This window comes from Syngnathus acus, chromosome 20, assembly GCF_901709675.1.
Source record: "Syngnathus acus chromosome 20, fSynAcu1.2, whole genome shotgun sequence".
NCBI lineage: Eukaryota > Metazoa > Chordata > Actinopteri > Syngnathiformes > Syngnathidae > Syngnathus > Syngnathus acus.
Genome location: NC_051104.1, coordinates 2,132,289 through 2,155,953, shown reverse-complemented (window position 1 = coordinate 2,155,953; position 23,665 = coordinate 2,132,289). Strand labels below are relative to the sequence as shown.

Here is a 23,665-nt window from a genome sequence, read left to right as displayed (position 1 = left end):
TGCCGGCATTCCTCTTCCTGACAGACTCCAAACAAGTGCCGGGAATGAGATCAGGGGCTCTAATCTTCCTCCGGCTTGCAAGGTTGCGCGATGATGATGATGATGAAGATGGTGGTGGTGGTAAGGGGTGAAGGTGGAGGGCCACACATCTCTCAGCGTCTGCGTTAATCGAAAGAATGAATCAGATGTTGGTTAGTCATTTTGGAGAAATCCTGTTAGGGATGTACAGATCACTCAGAGTAATTTTTTTTTTTTTTGGCCATTACCGAGTCCAGATCCGATGCCTCCAGAATGCAGAAATTTATTGTCAATATTTTCCTTTCGATTCTGGTTGCCGATTTCAATGGGAGTGGATTTTAATAAACTAAGTGATCCTATTCGGTGAGGGGCCGGGGCGCAAGTGTCTCCCGGCATCTCATCGCTGCGTTAATTGAATCCACGAACGAGGCGTTTATTAATTTACCCACTCGGGGAGGGCCGCTAATGTCGTTAAGGACAATGGGATAATCCCGCAATATAAATCGCTCATAAAAGGGATGTTAATGGAATTACCATAGGAAAGTCAGTCAAGCATGCTAAATATTAGCTTAGCAATTAGCCTCATTTTGATCTGCATGACTGCGTGGGAGCTCAGGGATAAGACAAAGCACTCCTGGCCAAAGGGCGGAAGATTTGTGGGACGAGGGAGGGGTGGGGGCACTGGGGTGGCAAATGATACACATGACCAAATTTGGAAAAGGTAAAAAAAAAAAAGCTCCATTTGGAATGTGGTGATCATCATTAGGGTCTTGTAAAAAAAAAAAGTTGACGAAGAGATGTGAGTGCAGGCAAACAAATGCAATGTTGTTTGTTGCTTGCTTTGTGTGCACACTGGTCACCTGCCCTTTGCGCAGACATATTTAGGTTGATTCCGAAATAAGGAAGCCCAGCGCGGCCCCGCTGCTCCTCGTCTGCATCTCGGAGCCTGAGGTGGGGTGAGCGCTGTCTGAGGAGCTCTCGGCTGGCCAGACACAAGGCGGAAGAGACAGATAGAGGGAGGAGGGAGGGAGGGTGGTTAGGGAGGGAGGGAGGAGGCGGCGGCGACATCCCCGCCGCTCGTCGTTGGAAAGCCACCTCAGCGTGAAAGCTGCGCTGGCCGTGCACGTGCTCCCAACTTACTGGCGAGCGGGTCGTAGCGGGTCGTCGGGCAAACGCGGCCCCCTCACGTTTGACCCATTTCAACTTTGGGGAGCTCCGAGAAGCTTCGTCTTCTGAATTATTATCGATTTGTGAGGAGCTTTGTTGAGGTAAGGGTGCGCATGATGGCGTTGATGTTGGCTTTTTGGCTAGATATTATTCTGCTATTTTTTTTTTTTTAATTTCTATCCCTTTATGGAAAAAAAAGTAAAATATGCATAAATAGTGTTTTGTTCAGAAATGTTGGTCAATTTCCAGAGTGAATTTGTCTCATTTGGATCCAAAGCGATGGCTAAAATTGGAGAGTGTTCCTTAATTAGAAACTGAAAATCTAAAGCTGGTAGACTTGAAGTTAAACCCGCTTTGGAAACAATGAATTGAACAAGGGAAATAGTTTTTGATCAATTGATGAATTTTGGGGAATTGTTTTGCAATTTGAAAGTGACTGATTGCACAGTTATTTTTTCTTCTTGTTTCCTGTTGCCTTTGATGAGCTTCTGCCCGCAAAGGTGCAGTTTTGAAGGTTTGCTGCCTAAAATGAAGCGTGCGTCAGGTCCTAACGCTACTTCGCAGCATCACTTTGGGTTGAAAAGCAACCAAGGAGGGAGGGGGGAGCAGGGGGGGGAGCGGTGAGAGAGGGTTCTGGGGATAGAAAGGGAGAATGCTGGTAGAGGGAGAGAGCGAGTGTGAGGTAGTCAAGGCGAGCGCCCGAGCACATTGTAACCACGGCTGCATTTTTCTTTTTTCCCCCCTCCCTCCGCATCCCACCTGGCCTCCCTGCAGCTCCTCCCGGGGACCCGATGCTAACGGGCCAGCTGAGCAAGCCGCTGCTCTCGCTCATGCGCGGCGGCAGCGGCGGCGACATGAGCGCTTTGGAACTCGGCGGGCGGCCGGACGAGCGAGCGGCCGGCAGCCCCGACAGCGAGCTCGACGAGGAGACGGCCCTCCCGCCCGCCGACGGCCCCGAGCGGGACGGCGTTCCCGCCAAACTGTACGGTGAGTACCGGTTCACGGACGTATCTGGTGCTCGAGTCAACTTTCTTGTCGTGCTTTGCTACTTTGATGTGGTTGCTGTCATATTAACTTGTTTTTTTTTCTTCATTGACAAAATGAAATAATTAGTCATTGAAATGAAAAGCCTTTAAAGTCAATGTGAACAGTAATGAGGCCATTTTAGTCATAATTATATGCAAATTGTTGTTACTTGTGCCTGCTATTTTTTTCTGCCTTCCTTCAAGGCCTGTTTTGCGTGTTAACCAAACTGCCAAAAAAAGGATTATTGTTTCAATTGGTTTCTTTGTGTGTGCTTATATTTTATTTTTATTTCAGCTGTTCTATTTCAAACCGTCACTCTTTTTTTCATATTCTAACATTTTACTTTTGTTTTCAAAAGGCCCCGCATGTCAAATCATTTGCCAAACTTGCAATTTGACACGACTCACACGAGAGTTGGCGAAAGAGCTGAAGCAAAATATTGCTTCCAAACGTAGTCACGCTTTATTTCCTGTGCTTCTTTTTTGATTGTGTGTTTCTTGATACTTGAGCCACTTTTAGTGTTTGTTTGCCGTGCAACCAATGACGACACTTTTCGTGGTCCCCGGTTATGATATTGTTGCTGTTTAGAGGCGCTGGAGTGTGAATTGGGGGGGTTGTGGGTGACGGCAGCGGTGGTTGTGGTTCCTTTTTTTTTTTTTTCTCTCACCCAGTGGCAGCGCTCTTGGCTGTGGCGCGTCTTTCTTTTTTTTTCCTGACCTGTGAGCCGGAAAGGCAGAGATGGATGAACACTATTACAAGATTTGTATTTTCCTGTAGACAAAAAAAAATAATCCTAGAGAATAATCTTATTCTGACATAACTGACGTGAATGCAATATACAAATAAGCGCTATGAGATCCAATTTTCTGAGCGGCAGGCTGACACACTACACTCAACAGCAGCAGTTACAAGACTGCTTTTCAATTATTTTCTGTCACCGGCTCCCTGCCGTGTCTATAAATGCTGTCGTTTGTCTAGAAAATTATTCCAAGTACACCTCCGCATAACATTGTCTCCTTATTAACATTAAAGGAAACATGAGCAAAATATAGAGCAACTTACAACAAATAATCACTCTCCTAACATTTTTTTTTTTTTTAGTCTCTGTGCACATTTGCTGTCATCATTGTTAAATATTTTTCCATCGTGTCTCTTGAGGCTCTGTTGACTGTACTTGATACTCCTGCTCTGTGCTGTGTGTGCATGCTTGGTGTAAAAAAAAAAAAAAATCCTTACACCTACGCCACTGCTACTTAGTATAGTGGATGTGCAATTCCATTTTATTCTAGTACAGCAAAAAAAAAAAAAAAAAACATGTTCCCTGGGGTCAGGCCCAGTCAACAAATAGAATGCAATACAATACAACTTTATTTAAATGACAGAATTATATAATGTGACACACTAACAAACATGGCTGACATGCCATCCAAAAACAAACAAAAATTACTTTATGCGATGTTATATTTCAAAGCTTTTCAGGTTCAGCGGGTGATTTTAAGGCTCATCAAGTCCATTTGTCAACTACATTTCACCTTCATTTCAATTCATTACAATTTATTCCCATCAAATCTTCCACCAAGTGATATTAGCTAACGATATTAGCTTCTACGTTGTTGAGCTAACTTCAACCTGCGCTATGTTGCTGCTTTGCCACCAACAACAAACTCCACAAAGATGGCCGACATGCTACGTTGAAAAAGACCATAGCGTGCCGCTAAAGCACTCAATTTGGTGATCAGCTCCACTTCAGGGCACATGGATGACATGTTTCAACCAAGTCAATGATGCTAGATTGCCACTTATTCCACATGCCAAAAAAATGGCCGCCATGGCGCACTGACAAGAAAAGGCCCATATTTTGATACTGTTGTGGACCGAATCCAACAATACCAAAACACAAATTATCATTTTTGACTATTTAGGCCGTACAAATCCAAATTGCGACCATTCATCTTCGTTTAAATATATCTTAAAAATAGTTAACTAGAAACTAGTTTGTCATTCCACAAAGATGGCCAACAATATCCTCGTGTATTTTAATGCTGGTTATTTTAAACGGTACTTGGCGAGACAATTTTTTTTTCCAGGTGTGCTAGTTGGTGTAAAAAGTTTACAAAGAATTGTTTTAGATTCTTCTGATTGCAGTTGTTGTCAGTCTAGCGAGCGGACGTCAGCGATGACAGCCGAGGCCGTGTTTGTCCGACAACAAATTGTGAACCTGCCGAAAGCGTGAGCGCTCCAGCGCCTCCTCCTCCTAAAAGCTGGCCTGTGCAAATAGTCTTCCACTTCAGCTAACAGGCGCTATGAAGCACCGCAAACACGCCGCCGCCTTGCATTTTATTCCCGAGCACAAGTGCTGGACATTAGGTGTGGAAAGCTGTTGTTAGTCAGAGAGCAGACATTTGTTGTGTGCGTGTGTTTTTTTTTTTGTGATGTGTGTTGCAGCTTCTGTCTTCACTCCTCAAGTCAAATCTGCCTCCTACAGACATCAGCCGACAAGATAATAAGACACTCAGAGCACAATTCCGCATTGTATTGGCCGAGCGCAGGCTCATCTCTTGTCAGTTTGCATTTAGTCTGGCGAGGATGTGACGCTTCGATCATCACGTTGTCAAAAGCCGGCCGGGCCGGGAAGGACAGCACCGCTCATTTGGCACACTTACTGTCGGCACCAAATGGGCCGCACTTATGCCAGTCCCTGCAAAAAGACGAGCCGCTTTTTGCTCAAGGTCGCCCAGAAAGACCACCCGCGGCTTTTTATCGCAATGATCGGCCACGGGAGGTCATGCGGATCAAAACGCACGTTAGCGGTACGGGCGGCTTTTTGGGACTTCTTGTCCAATACGCACACGCAGGCAGGAGCTGTTATTGTCTGTGCGTAATCAGCTTAGCGGGCCTCATCACGTTAAGTCATAGTGGCACAAAGCATTCATGAAAGTGGATCAAGGCGGGTGAGGAGAGGGAGGCCGGCGACAAGTCTTTCTTTCCTCATTACGAGCGTTTGGCAGTGTCATTGCATGCAAAACACTCGCTAATGCCGACAAATGCGTCTCACGCTTGCTAATAGCCTCACACGCTCGCTAACGTGTCCGCCTTGCCGCGACAACGAGCGCGAAATGTTCTTGAGCCAAGGTCGCCCCGTTTCATGTCGACTTTGCGCACAAACTTGTCTTTGCCTTGTCAGGAAAGTCGCAAGTAAATTGAATTTCAATGTTAATTCATTTTTTTGTTGTTTTATTTTGAACACCAGTGTAGCGTGCGCTCGCTAATCCAATACCGGCGAGCCTTTAATGTGCCGCTAACAAAGCGGCGCCGTCGCAATCCAAGCGGCGGGAGTCGTGTTTTCTTATTTTTTTCAGGTGTGCGCACAAGAGGCGGGGCGGGCAGGGGGGGGTGCGTAGAGAAATGACACGTCTGGTATTTGACTGGTGTGGCGTGAACCCGAGACGCATCCCGACGGCCCGTGTCCTTCACCGGCCTTTTATTATTTATAAGCTCGGCTCTTTGAGCAATGACCAGTACTAATGCGTAACCTTCTGTCCCGCCGGCTGATTCGCTTCCTTTGAAAGCAAAGATTGAGGCGGGAGAAGTGGGCGGATGGTGGATGAGGCGGGCGGGGTGCAAATAGCGCTGAGAGGGTGTGTGTGTGTGCGTGAGTGCGTGTGCGTGCGTGCGCGTGAGATCCAGGGAAGTTATTATGTTTCCCCTCTTTTATATCTCAGGATGTGGAATAACACCCTGATGCTGCTTTTCTCCAGAATAGAGTTATGGGCTTCAAAGCGGTAGTATTTACACACATGCTCGCGCATACACATACACACATACACATTAGTTTATGCCAGCAGAATAATTTGATGGCGAGATTTCTAAAACATTAGTTTGGGGAAATGTGCCTCAAAAGTCAAACAAAAGTTGGCCGGCTGTGCTCATGCAATCGGAGTTACCGTATTTTCCGGACTATAAGGCGCACCTAAAAACCAAAAATTTTCTCAAAAGCCGACAGTGCGCCTTATAGTCAGGTGCGCCTTATATATGGACCAAATTCCTAAATTTAAACTGGCCCGAAGCATTGTGTCATGAAATCAATCATAAGTGGCCCGCTGAAGACTATGAATCATGAATCAAAAAGACTATGGATCACTATTTTGTGATTATAAAGTAATTTGTTGCGTCTGAAGTTGAAATAAAAAAAGATAAAATGGAGAATGATTTGATTTGGATTAAAAATCTGACATGATGCATTAATGGTGCGCCTTATAGTCCGGTGCGCCTTATATAAGAACAAAGTTTTAAAATGGGCCATTCATTGAAGGTGCGCCTTATAGTCCGGAAAATACGGTAAGTTTATTAAAAACAATTGAAAGAAGCCGCTTGTTATTTTCCGATTAATTGTTAGCCAAAAACAAAAAGTGCCCTTTTCCCCTCACAACTGTGCCATGTTGTGTTTTTTGTGTCGTCTTTTGTGACGTGGCGAAGTTTGTCAAGTCGTCACTGGGAGGCTCGCCACGCGCCGCCTTAACCGCGTTTTGATGTGTAGAAGAAGAAATGTTTGACTTTGGCGCTTCCACCGTTGCAGATGGGAGCAGTTTGTATCAGCTGATGGTATCGCGCCGCGCCGCAGTGATCCATTGTCATTACAGGCCTTGCGACAGAAGGATGAATGGGGAGGGGGGGGCGAGTAGGAAGGGGAGGAGGGCGGGCTTTGAGGGACAAGGGCTCGAAAGTGGGACATAGGCAGCATTAGGGCTGCATTGCCTGGAGGGGGCCCAGGCTGATGTGTCAGCCATGACATGTGGGTGTCTCGCCCACCACCGCACACGCGCGCGCACTTGACGGCGGACGATCCCTCACACCCCGCTGGCGACTTGAAAATGTCCCACCGGATGCACAAAGGAGCCTCCGAAACGTGCCGTTTGACACAATGAAGTTCATTCGCGTCGATGCGATCCGAGGCGTTCGCCTGGCTGCTTGATTAGGGACAAGCCGTCCTCCTTGGCCTCTTTTTCTCGTTCGGAATTGAAGACGTAAACGATGACATCATTGTACGGCTGATGGGGAAAAAGCTCGTCACGCCGAAGAGCCTCTCATGTCCGCCACGTCGTGTGTATTACCGTCCTCGTTGCAAGGCCGCAAAGTTCAACAATTTGCAGATTACCGTCAAAATTGGTGTTTAGAAAAAAGCCAGTTGAGTATTTTTTCTCTTTAAATGACTTTTGTCATGGATGTGTAAATGTGCAGCATTTTTTCAGGACTAGAATTACAATTAAGAAATCCACAAAATAATTCGCAGAAATATATCATATAATAAATATGTAATAAAATTACATACATTTAAAATTGATATTCCAATTAAAATTCAACAAATCAAAAAATATTTCACACAGGAGAGCCACATTTAATTATTTCAATTATTAATGTTATTTACTTTGCAAGCCGTGTGGGAATACATTTTGTATGAATTAAAACAAAAAGGAAGAAATTGAATGAGCAATATCCTTTTTTAGGCGTCGCTTTTATGGATAGAATTCTAATGAATCCCACACAAATATTGAAAATAATCTTCCAATATCAACAAAATATCCAGGCCTTATTTTATGGTTAAAAACAAAGAAAAGTACTCATTGCACGTGTTCGGCCATATTTTTATTTATTTTTTCTATGCAGACTAAGTGTAGTGGTCCTGAGCTATCACTGCCATCTTTTTTTTGCTGGAGGGCTGCGCAGGGCTGCGGGCAGCAGAATCCTATTTACAGCAAATAGCATTTAAGTAATGCTGAGGGAGGAAAGGAGGGAGGGAGGGCGGCACGGCGGCGGAGCGGGCGTCTCCTAAAAGGCTTACGGCGCTCCAGAGTCGCTCTTCATCTCGCCCTAAAAGGATGAAGCATCATTTGGATTGTTATTTCCCTCATTCAACCTCAGCTAATCAGCTTGACTTTGCTTGGGGAATGAGGAGGACGCTTTGTAACAGATGCGCTCGTCCACAAAGTGTCCAGAGTAAGAGAAGCCACGCTCCTGCCGCACCCTCCTCCTTGCGCTCGCCATCACAGCATCTCTCCTTTTTGACCTTTGCGATGGGCTCGGGCGCCTCTTGTTCCCGTCTGCACTCCGGCGTCAAGGGGAGGGGGGGACAGGTAAGAGCGGCGAGCCAGAGCACTCGCCGGCCGACGGGCGGGAGTGTGAAGTGGCTCTCCCGGCACCGCCAGCGGCGTTTACGTGCAGATGGCTCATCAGCGGGCGGCTTGCTATCGTCTCCTGTTTACATTTGGAGGAGACGGCCATTACCTCGTCCAATCAGTCTCACCTCCGCCCGCCCTCAACCTCGCCCTTTCCACCAAGTGTAACGTGCACTTGAAGAACACGAATCAAAAAAGTCCAACTCCTGACCTTCAGCCCCAAATTTCTCATCCCTAATCAGAACCCGTAACCTTGACCCAGATCACCTCTGACCTTACCTCCAAGTCCGAACTCCAGTTTCGACCCCCCCAACTTGTTTCCACTCTGCGTTATGGTCAATCGCATCAACTTTTCAAAATCGATGTCTGAACAATCTGGGGCGTTTGTCTGCGCTATTGACGGAATGTTTATCCTTTATGCATCAGCAGAGCAACACAAAATGGCCGCAATCAAAAGTAAAGGACGCGTTTGATCTTATTCACTATTTTTGGATCAGCGTCGGACGCTCCGCAAACATTTAGCTTCTCTTGGTTGGCTTTGTGATTCCCCTTAATTGCGTTCATGTCGGCATTCGCACGCCGTTGCCCGATCGTGTGTGAATATGTTTGTGTTTTCGCGAAAGCTGACAATGATTGACAAGTTGCTAATAGCAAACACATGCGCTCAGCCGGCCACTTTGAAAGGGGCCATTATCAAAATGGGGCCCGGCGTGAATAGCCCGCCAGACCGCCCGCCAATCATTAGCGGGCCTCGCTCGCTCCGCCGCTCTCTCGCTCGGCTACATTTGACAACTTACATAATGCCTTTCCACTAAAATAGCTTAAGTGTTACGGCTTCTTTTATGGGTAGAAATTGATTCATAAATGCAGCCAGGCGAAAGCTAACCTGGACACAAAGCTTTCAATAACGCCCATTTGATTCAGAGCGTCGATGCGGCGAGCGGCTGCATTAGACAAGGTGTCGTGCTGATTGCTTGATGAAATCCGGCCTAATTGTTTTGTACCCCGAGTCCTTGGGGCAGCCTGCATTAAGACGCGCACGCGCACGCATTAACGCACAGGCATCCAAAGTAGCTCTCCGGTGGCCACTTTGGTGATCAATGAGCGAGAATTTATACGGCCGGCGCGGTAAATGTCAGCGCCGTGAGATCGTGTTGCATTTAAATACATTTCCTCGCAAAGTGTGTCGGTGTTGCTGTCACGGCCCGAAGACGATCCGCCGCCGCGTCGAGAGTGACAGTGTGATTTTGGCTCGCATGTACATGAAAGCGCAAACGCGGATACAATCTTTTATCTTTTCAGCTAACCTATCCAGTTATTCCAACAACCCCCCCCCCCCCAATCATCATCATCGCAGTTGAAGGCTTTCTTTTGAGTTTGCATTCTACAGTCGTCTTTATCTTCATCTGGAATCTCTTTTTTGATCTTGTTTTCAAAGACGTTAAACATGTATCAAGGTTTTGATCATAAAAAAGATATTTGCAGATCAACCGGCTAGCTTGCTAAAGAAATTACGCCCAAGCTTTCAGGAGCGGCGCTATTTATTTATTATTGATTTCCTCCCAGGTGATAAACATGCTAGCCTTAGTGGAATTGTGAAAAGGCAACGAGGAGTCCTTGGATCGAATGCGACGCGATCGTCAATGGGCCCACCAAAGCCTTCATTATTACAAATGGAATGTTTTCATTTTGATAATTGCTTTTTGTGGGATGTACTTTAATGCTGGCGGGAAATGTCTTCAGCAGCGCGGTGACTAGGTGGATGTTAGCATATTTTTTTGTCCGGTTAAATTAGAAAAACGAACAACAAAAAAGAGTCACATTTTCATCCTTAGAGATTCAAATACTTCCCCCTCTTAAACGAAAATGGCGAGTGCGCAGGGCGGGGCTGGGGTAATGGTGGAAATAATTGGCGAAAAGAGATGTCAAAAAGCGTCCTCGATGCGGACATCCATCGAGAGCCGGCGGTAGAAAACCAGCGAGTGAGCGAGCGAGCCGCTTGAGGTTTACGTGTTGGGTCACGCCATTCAGCAATTATTTGGATTTTATGGGCCAAGATGAAGTGATTTTACTCGGCGTAGGTTGAGTTGAAAACGCCTCGCTCGCATAAACACACTTGACAGGCAAGCGGATCCGGCCGCTGACGTTAGCCAACGCTACATTTGATCGCAACCAAGACCTGTTTGTCCGCAAATCAAAAAACCTTTCACAAGCGGCGAGAGTCCATTTAGGAAAATCAATCGTTTTGCTGAAAGGTGATTGTATTTGTGTTGAAATTTATTGCCGCTGCGGCGCTCTTTAACAAGGGTGTGCGGCTTTCAGTCACATTTGCGTACGCTCGACTTGACTCCCCCCGCCCCCGCCCCTGCATGAGCCATTTTTATTCCCCGGGAGAAAAAAAAAAGAGCTGCCGTGTGAAATGAGAAGGCGCGTCTTCTCGTCCTTGTCAGCCGCTTTGGCGTCGGACGCTGAAAGCTCCCCTCGTCGTTTTTTATGCAAAACATCACAACGCGTCTTAGGTGTAAACAAGGCCATTTTAGTTTTTTTGAAGCATGTGAACTGACTCAATCAGCGCGCAATAGTGCATTGATACTTCTGGCGACAAAGCTTCAAACTTCTTTTTCATATACCAAAAGAATTTCTTGCTTTGTTTTGGAAAGTTTGCTCGCGTCCTTTGATGACTAGCGTCATTAACGGGATAAAAATGTCAGCCGATGCTACGGTGACGATTACTCGAGCGAGCGAGACACAAATGTGGAGAAGTTGGAGATGGAGTAGCGTGACCTTGCAATGTTTTACTTGAAGACTTTGGGGGGGTCCTGCTGAGGCCTGGGCATCGGTGATGGCAAACAGGTCTAATTGCGCGCAACAGGCCGCGGGCTGCGAGTGCAGCGAGCGCAGGATCACCCGGGTGATCCTCTCCCCCCCTCCTTCCATGTAAACGGCTGAATAATACGCTCAGCGCTCATCCAGGCCAACGGGGGCCCGCCGGCAGGCCTGCGCCGCCGTCAATCAGCTAATTTATTCAACGCCGCAGCAGTTATTGATGAAACGCTTAAATCCAAATTACAACACAGCTCAGCAACCTTCCCCAAGCACCCCCCATCTGTCTGTCTATCTGCACAATACACTCACTTATGTCTTTGACCTCTTTTTTTGTTTTGTTTTGTTTATGTGACATGGGACCTGGCAGGCGCCGGCGACAGTTGCGTCCGGTCGGACTTGGGTGGCAGTCCTTTAGAGCAGAGTCAAGTGGGCCAGTCGCCGCCGGGCTACGCCGCCATGGGACCGCAGGTCAGTCGAGTGCTTCATTCCGCCACAGCTCATCCATGATCAAATCTATCAACAAATCCAGATTTGGAGGAAATGTTGATTGAAATTAAAAAATGTCTCATCTTTGTCTTTTTAATCCAAATTACAAATAAAACACTTTTGCTCTTGCTGATTAATTAGTAAATGTATAAATATTTTCTTCCCCATATTTAGTGATTTTTTTTTTTTTTATATTGATCCACAAACTTATTATTGTTATTTTTTGTTTGTTTTTTCAGAACCTAAAAAGTTTAGATTTATTATTTTATTGTTTTTATGTGTCCGGAATGTTTTTTCTCTCTATGAAATCTTCAGCAGAACGACGTTTCCATCCGGTAGTTTATTAATGAACTGAATGACTTCCACTTGCCGCCCTCCGTTAACGCTGAATAATTGATGACCTCAATGTGCATCAATGAAGCTTTTTTTGTCATTGGTTAGTCTGCGACGCTAGCGAGGAAGCGGAGGTGTTGGCCCGCGGCCGGCGCTAAGCGCTCTTAACGCTAAATTAGCCGTCGTCCCATCCGATTGAATTTATTGGACTTGCGGCTCCGCACTGTTCATTAACGTCCGTCTCATTAATGAAGTCATGTTTGCGGGCATTAGCTTTGGCGGTGAGCTAACTTGTGCTGTGAAATATCATTTGCATTAAATGGTCTCGTATAAATCCAGCCGTTGTCGTGTTGGCGGAACAAAGAAGCGCGAGGTCGCGCGTCCAAATGAAGAGGAGAAATGCGAGCGGCTTTCAGCAGCCGCTCGCCGTCTAATAGATGAACGCTGTCAGGCGGGCCGGCCTGCGTCAAGCTAACACTTTGGAGAAACAAAGGCGCCCCCGCGCGCCCTCCCCAATTCTCCTCTCGCCAGATCAATACCTTTGATAGATTCCCCGTTCCCGAGCCGGATATTGTGGGAAGGCCCATTATCCGCCGCTAGTTTGCCCAACGTGAATCCACCTTGCCATACTTTGGCGCCGCCACCGCTCGCTCGTTCGCAGTTAGGGTGACAAAAGTCTGCTATCTGGACCATTATGGGCAATTTCTCAGTGGTCGAGCTGCCAGGCGCACGGAGGAGCCTCCTCAAACCCCTGATGGGCCCCGTCCCGCCTCGTGTGTGTGCGTGGGTTTATGTGTGTCCTCGCGCCCCCCTCGGAGAGCACTTGTCATCACCCAGCTGTCAAGGCCTGCCGAGCGCGACTGCACGGCTGAGGAAATCTATTGCAAAGCATGTGAGCCACTTGCATTTGCAGCTTCTCTCCGCAAACTACACTAAAAAAAAAAAAATTACATGAAGATGCTTCACTGTGTTTATGTTTACTGAACCTTTACTCAAGCGTCGACATAGAACAGACGACAATAGATAAATCATATCAATGTTAAACGACTCGTAGTTGGGCTCCAAATTTTCTAAAGATGATAAAACTTGTCCCAGCTGATGACAAAATGCTTTTTGTGCCTCCCCACAGTCGCTGTTGGTGGCCCAGCAGCTGGCCAACGCGGTGGGCGGCGCCATGTCCGGGGCAGCGGCGGCGGCGGCTGCGGCGGCGGCCATGAACCAGCCCATCCTCATCCCCTTCAACGCCGGTGGGCATCTGGGCGGCCAGCAGGGCCTGGTCCTGTCACTGCCCGCCAGCAACCTGCCCAGCCTGGTGGCGGCCGCCGCTGCCGGGGGCGTCATGACGCTGCCCCTGCACAACCTGCAAGGTAACACACCTTCCTTCCTTCCTTCCTTCCTTCCTTCCTTCCTTCCTTCCTTCCTTCCGATCCTCTCCTCCAGCCTTAAGCAACAAAGCGTATTAATTACAGGTCAGCGTTTTGCAGCGAGCGCGGCGCCAAAGCACTCGGTGCCTCTTTTACCGCCGTTCTCCTTTTTTTATCTGTCCTCATCTTTCCATCCAGCGGCTGTACTTATGTGTGCTTTTGAAACTTTAATGTCCAAATGTTCCCTTTTGCTCATACTTGTAAATGGTTTTCATTTTAATGTTTAAAACATTGTCTCTTTTATAGCATTAGATTGAGGGATGGCTAGGGTGGGGGGGCGGGGGGGTAACGCACGTCTGTCATGAATCTTGGATGAGTGCGGCGCACTAATGTCAAAAGACGTCCGGGCCGCGTGTGCGTGCCTGTTTTTTATTTTAGGGAGGGCATATTACAATAATGCCGGAGCAGCACAAAGTGCAGGGGAGGGGAAAGTGGACGGCCGCGTGCCTCGAGTGTGGAAAGGCGGGCGGCGGCCTAATGGACACAAACATGCATAAATAACAACAAGCGCGGCTCGCGGGCAAAGCTTTTAATAAATCCCTTCACGTGGGTTGCGTCAAATCTTTTCATGCAGACACTCATCAACTCACCTTGGCAAAAACGTAGAAGCCTCGAGCTGTTTAATTTTCGGACGCCCGCTTGGCACGCGCTGCCATCTGAAAGCGACGCGTTGACGGGACCTCCGCCGAGAGAAAGTGACACGAGTCATGGGTGAAGCTAAACGTCTTGACTATGTCGGGGCCCCTGCGGCCACGCGGCGCTCCTCCGTCCGCCGCTGTCCGAGCCCATCGCAGCAGACCGGCCTTGACTGAGGCCTGCTGGCGCGGCATCTCTGTCGCGCCACCGCCGCTCATGTGGCGCCGGCGAGCTCACGCTGCGGCCTAATTAGTGTCACATCAGGGAACCGGCGGGAGGGGTGAGGCAATGCGAGCATTAAGGTCTAATGAGGCGGCTAATGAGCCGCTAATAAGGCTGCTCGGCTCAGATGGGTAGTCAAGCGTCTGATAACTGACACGTGCGCAATTAGCACTACAAATCATCAAATAACCACGTGGAGGCACGCCGCTGTGCCGTGCGTCTTTTTTTGTGGCTAAAGTTAGCATCTGAAATTAAACAGGAAGTTTTCCATTTTGGTTCCACAAGGCCATTCCAGGCAAATGAAATTTACCAAAAAAAGTTTGGCATCATCATTTGCGGGTTGGGCGTTGTTACCCCCTTGGGCGCCGCTCGCAGCTTGAACTCGTTTTGCTTTTGAGCGCGTACGAGTAATAAGTTGGCGAGAAACTGGATGTTTGTCAAAATGATTCATGCCGGCGCAGGAAAAAAAACAAACTCCCAGTGAACGTAAGCAAGGGAGAAAGTTATCCTTTGTGACAAGAGCGCGCGCAAACCCGAGCGACTTCACACAGGCTCGGAAAGTAGGTTGCGTCACACCCGAGCGAGCTCTGTAAACATTGACGACTATTAGCACACTAAAACATACATGAGTGGCAGACTTTTAAAAATGAGGCCTTTTTTTATGATGTCAACTTTCCTAACAAGGAAATGGTGATTAACACGCTTGTAAAACCAGCGGCATCAAAGCCAGCCGCAACAAAGTCTTCATCCGCCGACTCGTCTCCTCAGCGCTCGCTCGCTCGCAGCTAATGCGAAGGCGCCGCTTGACTCGGAAGCTCTTAATAAGCGCATGCCGCTTTATTTGCCGTGCATCAATCACATCAGAGAGGCGGCGGAGTTCTCGCGGCGGCGGAGGTGAGAGCGCCGCCGTTCGTCTCGACTCGGGCTTGCCGCTTGTAAAGGTCGGCATCCCACTCACCTGCCGTAATGAGAGCCGCCAATCAAAGGCCCGCCGCCCCGTCTGGCGGTTTGATTCCGACGCTCGGCGGTGTCGCTCCGAGGTTGCCGCTGCAAATTAGGGAAATGGCACTGCTCATTACGCCGCCCGAGGCCCGGCCCACGGGAGGGAAGAGTCGGCGGATGTTTTTGAGTTACACGCGGGGAACGCCGCCATCGTGGACAAACAGCTCAAAGTTGAACGAGCGTCAAAAAAAAAAAAAGTATTGATCGGAATCGTTCCATTCGCAAACCCCAGTGTTGCCGCACTCATTTTTTTTGGGCCTTGTTATCGGCGTCAGGAAAGCCAGAGCATATTTCCCACACGTGGCAAGACAATGGAGGCCCGACCCGTCCCGTCCCTTTCCCCCACGTGACTGTTTCATTTGCAGCCTTCTCCGGCACATCGCCCCTTTTAATGATTTAAGTCGGCGGCACCGGAGCCGAGCGAGCGAGAGAGAGAGAGAGAGAGAGGGCGGGAGGGAGAGAGGGAGCGCTCGGCATTAAATAAATAATGGTGATAAAATGTAGAGCTCATACATTTCAAAGCTAATGCGACTAGCGGCGCGATCGCAGCAGCTGCACACAGTCCTCCCAGCGCTAATTTGATTGATTTGTTGTGACAGCAGCCAAATAATTGAGAGTGAGAGGTGCTGCCAGCCAGCCAGCGAGCAAGCGGCGCACGCCCTCCCTCTCGCTCTTCCTCGCTTTCTCGCGGCACTAGCTTATTGTTTGCCTTCGACGACAAGCTGTCTTTGTGACGACTCCCAATCAAAGCGCGCTTGCGAGCGGGTCGCAATCAAACAAGCGCATTTGCACCGGGGCTCATACACACACATAAGCGCATCCCCCCGAGATGCAAAATGTACGCGTCTCTCTGAAGCTCTCAGCGCCTCACTTGTTGCAAGCGTGCTAATGATTTGTCTTCCACGTGCGGCGTAATTGCGCGCTTGATTGTAGCGCATTATGCTAAACAGCAGGCATCCCCAAGAAATTTGCGCCGCTCGCGCAGCCGGCGCGCTTCCTTCTCCACACAAGTTCTTATCGATGTTGAAAAACGCAGAGGTCATTTCAGATCCACCTTCTCCGCTTTCGCGAGTCTGCGGCAGATGGCATCGGAACCCGACCCCCCTCGCTAAAAGCCGTCTGCGGTTACTAATTGCCGATCGGGGCATCGTTAGCTTAATTAATGGGCTGCGATCTGTCCCGGCGAGGGAACCAGGGGGGCGCTTTTATCTGTATCGGCGCGACTTAAAAGTTCCCGGGAGACGGGCTTGGGTCCTGTGGTCGCGATGCCTGCAAGCCCGACTCAGCTTATGGTGGACCATCGCTGACTTTGATGACGGGGAAGGAAAAGGCTGCAGTTTGCGCCGAATGATTTCGGCTGCTTAGAAGCGGCGGAAATAAAATTGATCCGATTCACACATCTCGTAACCCGACTGTTGGATGATGCATCGTTGCGGGCGCGAGATTTCATTCAGCGCCGCTGCCCTTTGCTGAACCTGTTGCGAGTCAGCGAGCGGCATTTAGCGCATAAGTAGCGCGCGGCTTCATTCATCATACTCAACCGCGGGGCCGCTAAAGAATCCCCGGGGAATCCATTTGCGCGCCGGCTAGCGCATTTGGCCACCATGGCGTCGACCCACGACAATGTCTCAAGACCCTTGCCCAAAGTTCAACGGGAAATGTGCCACTTTGGCTGAAAAGATCCTTTTGAGGATTTACCGCTCGAGCAAAATGATGCGAGGGGCTCGTCGGTCGGCGGCCTCGGCTCGAACGGCGTCGCCTGGCTTGCCGCTCGGCGCTGTATTAAAGAGCATTCCTAATCACAGCGGGCTGCTTGTGCGTGTCACTCACGAGGCCGCTTCCACATCAGTCAAGCGCCCGCCGGCGTCAAAGCGCAAACACGCGCCCAGCAAAGGGAATCATTAAGGAGACACAAGAATGGAAAGCAAATCCCATTGTTTGGCCTCATTTCAGTCTTTTTTTGGTTTCCCGGCTTCTTCCCCAAATGCTAACGTGTCCGCCTCTACATTATTGTGCATCTCTGGAAGAAGCTGCCGCTCGTGCTTGTTGTCAGCGGGCAAAATTTGGACATCCCCTGCTTGAAATAATCCCCGAGAGAATTGCAATTTAAGGTGAAGCGGCGACTCCTTTTCGCCGAGCGCTAAACACAGCCCCTCAATCTCTCTCGGCTTTTACTGTCAGTCCAGAGAGCACTCAGTCATCTCTGTGCATCACAACCCCCCCCCCCCCCACCCAATATTGATTTTTCCTCCCACTGAAACAGCCGCATGAACATAAATTTTGCATGAGGCTTTTACTCGGGGCCTGCGCGCTTTTGCTCCAACGACACATGAACAGGCGCTAATAACTCGGCCCGGATTGGCCCAGATAGGCACTCCGGGACCCCTCACTGGGCACCGTTGTATTACATTTTGTCAACATCTTCCTTGAAATAACCCTGGAGGAGGAGGAGCAAATGTATTTTTTGTCACGAAAGGAGGCGTGGCGTGCCTGTGACTGCACTGCGCGTTCCTTCGCCTGACCCTCACAATGGAAACAAAGCATCTGCGGCGAAAGCATCCACCGGATTCAAAAGCAAAACTTGTTGAACGTCTCCACTCCTGGTTTGTGTTTTCAAGGGCCTCAAAGCTTCTCTCTCGTCTAGAATTTAATGTCATTGCTGGTTAATAAGATTTGTAGCTTTTAACCTTCTCCCGTCACCTTTCATATCTTCTCTCCAAAGAAGTGGAATGAAAGTCGATCTTATTTTGCCGCCCACCCACCGGCGAGGGCCACGCCACCCACGGAGGTGAAAAGAGCGGTAGGCATTCTCCGCTCCTGTTTGTGCAACATCTCCATTTAAAAATAAAAAAAAAAGGGTGAGATTCTTTGACTGCTATAACCTCGACAATAATAAAGTCGTCATTTACTACATTTGCTCTCCAAACGTTTCACTTCTGCCTTGGAGCGGTTCCCAGTTCAGGTTTTACACAATAAGCATTTTGGGAGACGATGGCACTCTTGGCACACCTACTTGTTGAAATTAGGTCAGACTGTAGAGTCACAGCTCCTGCAAGCAAAACAATGGCGCTCTGACTTTTTTTTTTTCCTTCCAAGCTTCCCACCGTTCCCCGCCTTTGTAACAACAGCGGCAATCACTCGCTTGAGAAGAACAGTCCGACTCAAATCAGGCCCGAAGGGGAAAATTCTTTCCTATTTCCCAAGTTATTGACGGTAATTAGGAAGAAGGAAGCTTCCCTTTTCAGGCTTAGCGCGGTCACGTCCGAAGATACGATGCGAGACTCGAGCGACCGCAGTCGGGTCGGCGGCGGCGCGTAACGACTCCGTACGTTAGCCGGGCCGCGTTGGAAAACATCAACGCGGCGGCGGCCAATGAAATGCTTTTGCCATTTAACGAGCTGGCCGGCATCTGGTTCACTCTCTATCACTGCGGCAAACAATTAGCCCAGATGAGGAACTTGGGCGGCGGCGGCGGCGGGTCAGTGGTCCTGACAGTCTTAACAAGATGACAGCGTTTGTAAAGCGCCGGCCGGGCGCTCTTCAGCAATGTCGTTACCTGCGGTGCGGCTCTGATAATGAGGCCACATGGGGCTTCTTCCATATTCCCTCTGTATTTGTTTGTTTTTGCCTCATCCCGCCTTGTTGCGCCTCTCATTTCTGGCCGTAATGGCCCACGCCGGAGGACATTCTTCGCTCGCCTTTGATCTCTCCCGCGCTTTGGCTAATTTGCTGACAGACGCCGCGTCAAACTCGCCTTTTGTCTTCTGCTTTTGTGTTTTGTCTCGGAATTAGAGCGCAGCGTTTTGTCACTGTGGAGGGTGAGGGGCCTTTTTTTCTGGGGTGTCACAGATCATTTTTGGCCTCTTTGAAGACTTTCCCACTCATTTGCACGTGGCTCCGTCCTGCTGGAAAAATATTTCAACAGGGCACCATTATCCAAGTTAATGTTCTGCTCTGGGAAATCGATGCTCCCTTTTTTTCCCGGTGTAATTAAAAGAAAATATCGTGACAATGGAGATGTTTGACTTGGCAGGCAGCAGCTGCTTTGTCTTTGTCCTTCCAACCCGACTGAATTGAGGAACCGAAAAGCCCTCAGGACCTTGTTGTGGCTCCGTGCAATTTGCGTGTGCCTCTAGTGGCGCACTTACATGTCTTCATGCATGTCAATCGCAGGTGTGGGGCTTGTTGCGTGAATAAAAACATCTCACGTTGCCGTGTGTTGATTGGACTTTCTCTACAGCTACCTCAACCCTCAACTCGCAATTGCAACACCTGCAGCAGCTGCAACAGATGCACCACCACCACCAGCAGCACCAGCAGCAGCAACAGCACCAGAACCAACAGCATCACATGACCCCGCCCGGGCATCAGCAGTCGTCCGTGCCGTCACCGGGGTCCGCCTGCTCCTCGGCGTCACCGCCGTCGCACCGGCCCAACCAGTCGCCCGCCCGGAGCCTCCCCTCGCCCGTCACCCCGCCCGTCTCTTTGCCGGTGAGTCTTTCTCAGGATAAAACAATTATTCAAAAATTTTCGACAGGCACCCCTAAGATTTTCCATGTTGCCTGACGTGTTGAGCATGCCCAGGAGGGATTGTGAGGTCATCTCCTCTCCTGTTTCATCAGCCTCTTCATCTTTGTCCGTCCATCCATCTGAGCCGTCTGTCTGGCCGTCAGCGTTGCCATGATAATGGCCTATTTTATATCCCGGCGGTTTCATTTCCAGCATGCGCCGGCCGGGGTCGCCTGGCCGTCCCCGCTCACATTCATCAGCGTCAGGCCCCTTATTGGCTTGTGGCGTGAGCTTCTTTATGGGCCGAGATGCGTCGGGCTATTTGTTCCCTCATCTTCGACACCTCCGTGCGCTGCCTTTTGCCACCACCGCCGCAGCCTGCTGAGACTTACAGGGGGGTGCGCGTCTGGAGCTAATGGGCCTCCAACGATGCTATGTCGGAACCAAACACGCTGTACGGTCTCCGTGCAGAATCACTTGAGTAAAACTGAAGACAACACTCTTCTAAGAAAATTCACCGTCACAATGTTATTTTATAGGCATGTCAATCATGAGCACCCCCACAAAAATAAGTCACGAGAAGTTCCAAGGATCCCCTCTAAGAAAATTCAACTCCAAAATCCATCGAACTCAGCTACAAAAAAATAATACGCTTCATGAGTAACCCCACAAATATTTGGTGGTCTGGTTTATCATGAGTAGACCCACAAAAAATCATGCCCCAAACAAGACAACAAGTCTTCTATTTTGGTCATATAAGCCAAGACAGTCGAAGCTTCGAGTCGAATAGCCTGCCCGCGTACCCGCCCACCCGCTTTCTATTGAAAATGTCTTGAAAGGAAGCGGCGAGCGTGATTCTGATGACCGGGGACAGAGCTCCCTTGAGAGGAAGCCACATCAGCTATCATTAAGATATTGCCTCAATCAAATAGGATTAGCGTGTGTGTGTGTGTGTGTGTGTGCGTGAGCGTAAAGGCTTTACTTGGATTCTGGGTCAGCGCCGGTCCGGCAAGGACAGGCCGCGGCCTACGGCGACTGCTCAATAGGATTTGAAGGCCCGCTCGGGCAGACGCGTGATCCGCGGCAGCTGATTGGATGGCATTAAGCTCCTTGCTTCATTCACGTAAAGGTTCAGCTTTGGACTTGAGGTGGACAAGGTGCTGAGCTGCTCTGATGATGATGTTGAACATTCGGCAGGTTTTTGGCAGCTGCTGACGTTCGCCTCAAAAGTCAAGGAATGTCGGTTTTGGCCGACGCAATTTGTTTGAGGTCCGGGCTCGTCTTGGCTACTTTCTTGCCTTTCATAAACTACGACAGCTAATTTGCTCCCGCGGCAGCTGGAAAGAGCCGCAGAGGTGACAAATAGACTAGCGAGGTGAGATTAGCAAATGTGCCTAAGTGTGTTAATGTGCCGAACGTGAGAGGCGGTGGCGGCGGCGGGATTTTCAGCCCGCGGCTTGATTGATTGGAGCCGCAGGGTTTTCTCCACGCCCGGCGAGCTCGGGGAATTGGCGGCAGGCAGAAGTGCGGCTACGTGGCGGAATTGATCTTAATTAGATCTGAAAGAGCCGCCACAGCAGAACGGGCCCGCCGATTAAAATGAAAAACAGGAGAAATTACCGAACAAATTAATCATAATGTCGGGCTACAGCTGTAAGGTCGGCTGTAATTTGCCACTCCACTGGCTTACATCGGGCCGGCGCCGGTAAAGGCGGAGGCGCCGCTGCAGGCGGACATGCTGATCTGTGGAAGCTTAGGTGGGCCGGCCCGCGCCGCCATGACCGTGCGTGTCGCCTTCCCGTCCTCCTTCCCCGTTGTCTGCTGCAAATCTGGCTTAATAGCAATTGTTAGCTTAGCTTGTAGTTGTGATCATTCTTATGTTTTTACTTGGCTTCCATTTCCCATAATAAATATCAAATATTACCAAACGTGTTTGTTGGTCTCTGCAGGGAGCACAAATGGGCCTTTTGACTTGGTTTGCGAGGAGGTCATTGCTCCGATAAGGCTGCATTAAAAGCTTCTTTGGGATTTTTTATTTATTTATTTATTTATTTTTGCTGCCTTGGACGGTGCTAGCTCTGCGGTCACTAATGGCCACTAGAAATTACCAGCGGGGGAAGCGGACTCCGTGGGGGACCCCGGCCTCCTCGGCAGAGCCCAGCACTTAGACGGCGTCTGCGGGGGGGCTCGATGTCGTAACCCGCCCGGATAATTAAAGAAAGCGATGTTAGCCAAGTCCCCGTCTCATCACCGGCTGTCTGACCGCCAAGAACCTCCTACCCGACTGCAACATCCACGCGGCAAAAAGACATCTCATGTTTTATCTGAATGTCAAAAAAAGAGGAGCTTCCGAAACCAGTTTGGCGTGTTCGCACCAGATGAAAAAAAATAAATAAAACCAACTTTAAGCGCACAGCCAAATGAGGGTTGGATCTGGTAATGAGATGAAGTGAAGTTTGTCAATTGCAGCCTGCCCGGCTAATCCCTCATTGCGAGTAAATACAAGTAGCGGAGCCGTCACGGTCAGCTTGCCGCCGGGCCCGGCCGGCCCCTCGTCTTTCAGATGAAGTCTTATTTTCTGCTTCAGTCAACAGTGCGCATTTGGGAGGCTAAATTGCACGCGGCCGCTTGTTACGTAAGGCAATTTTCTGCCTTCTTAAGACCCGCAGCGGCCCGCCCAAAAGCGGCTTCAGGTAGTTGGGGGGGGTAGGGCGACGTTTTGAGTCTTGTTTGCTGTTGAAGTTTGAGTTGTGCCGATCTGTAAAAAATCAATAAAATCGATTGGTCAGGCTCGATTAATACATGTGTTAGCATAATAGGCCGGTGGCGTCTTTCAAGCGCTTTTATGGCAGTAAAGCGAGTGTGTGGAAAGAGCTCGGCCGGAGACAAAGGGGGAGGATGCAGGGGGGGGGGGGGGAGGTGAGGAAAGATGAGCAGTGTGAGACAGCGAGGCCTCCGACGGGCCGCCGCGCTTGGCAGCCGCTGACCTTGGCCGCCACGGCGCTCCTCGCCAGGGGCTTCTAATGAAAGCTGATTGTCAGCCCGCTGAAAAAGAAAGAGAAAAGAGGTAATTGCAGCACTTGCCCCCCCCCTCCCCTCGGATGTTGGGGTGCAGCCGGCAGCCGAGACAGAGGCGGTCTGGTAAATTGTGAAGGAGGAAGGTAGGAGGTAGACAGACCCCCGGGTTGTAATTAACCCCCGTGGAGAGCGGACAGGGAGAATTTTGAACTCCAGATTTGGGTTGCCTTAAATTTCATTGCAAGCGGCGTCCATTTTGGCGTTTCCTCGACGTCGAAAAAAGACGGCAAAAGCGGAGCGGTCGATACAACTACCCATGTAAATGTCATCAATTCATCCGAGGACGACTCCACCGTTCGTATTTTTGTCCCAGCCCGAGAGGGCGGGCGAATGATCGATCCGGGCGCGGCGGCGAGCCCCCCGGCAGTCGTCGCCATTCGTCTTTGGGGCGGGCGCTCGGTCGCTGACACATGACAACTCCTCCATTTCTCTTCATTAGCCGCATTTTTTTTTTTTTTTGGAGAGCGCCCGGCCAGCCAAGAGTCATCACTTACCTTTATTGTGTTTATGGAGACGCGCCGCGGCTGACCCTCCCCATATTAAATTGACAACATCAAAAGATCACTGGACATTGATTAGCGGGATATTAAAGTCATTCAAAGGCTATATTGAGATGTCAGAGCGCACACAAGACTGAGACGACATTTTGCGCTCAGCGCGCTTCAAAAGGGATCCTCCAAATGAAATCAAAGAAAAGTTTGATGACATCTGAAATATTTGCTGACCTTTGGGAAGTCTTATGACTGCATGTTTGTCTCCATGAGT

At 49.4% G+C, this 23,665-nt stretch overlaps 1 protein-coding gene across 1 annotated transcript in view; it reads left to right on the top strand.

The window, feature by feature from the left end:
* The first annotated feature begins 1,094 nt into the window (after positions 1-1,094).
* pou6f2 (POU class 6 homeobox 2) overlaps positions 1,095-23,665 on the top strand; it is a 31,269-nt gene continuing 8,698 nt past the window's right edge. Inside the window, exons 1-5 of the mRNA XM_037279946.1 lie at positions 1,095-1,286; positions 1,960-2,172; positions 11,578-11,678; positions 13,159-13,396; positions 19,554-19,804. Of these exons, the coding sequence (XP_037135841.1) occupies positions 1,977-2,172; positions 11,578-11,678; positions 13,159-13,396; positions 19,554-19,804 (786 nt within the window). The 5' untranslated portion in view covers positions 1,095-1,286; positions 1,960-1,976. The remainder of the gene's footprint in view (positions 1,287-1,959; positions 2,173-11,577; positions 11,679-13,158; positions 13,397-19,553; positions 19,805-23,665) is intronic.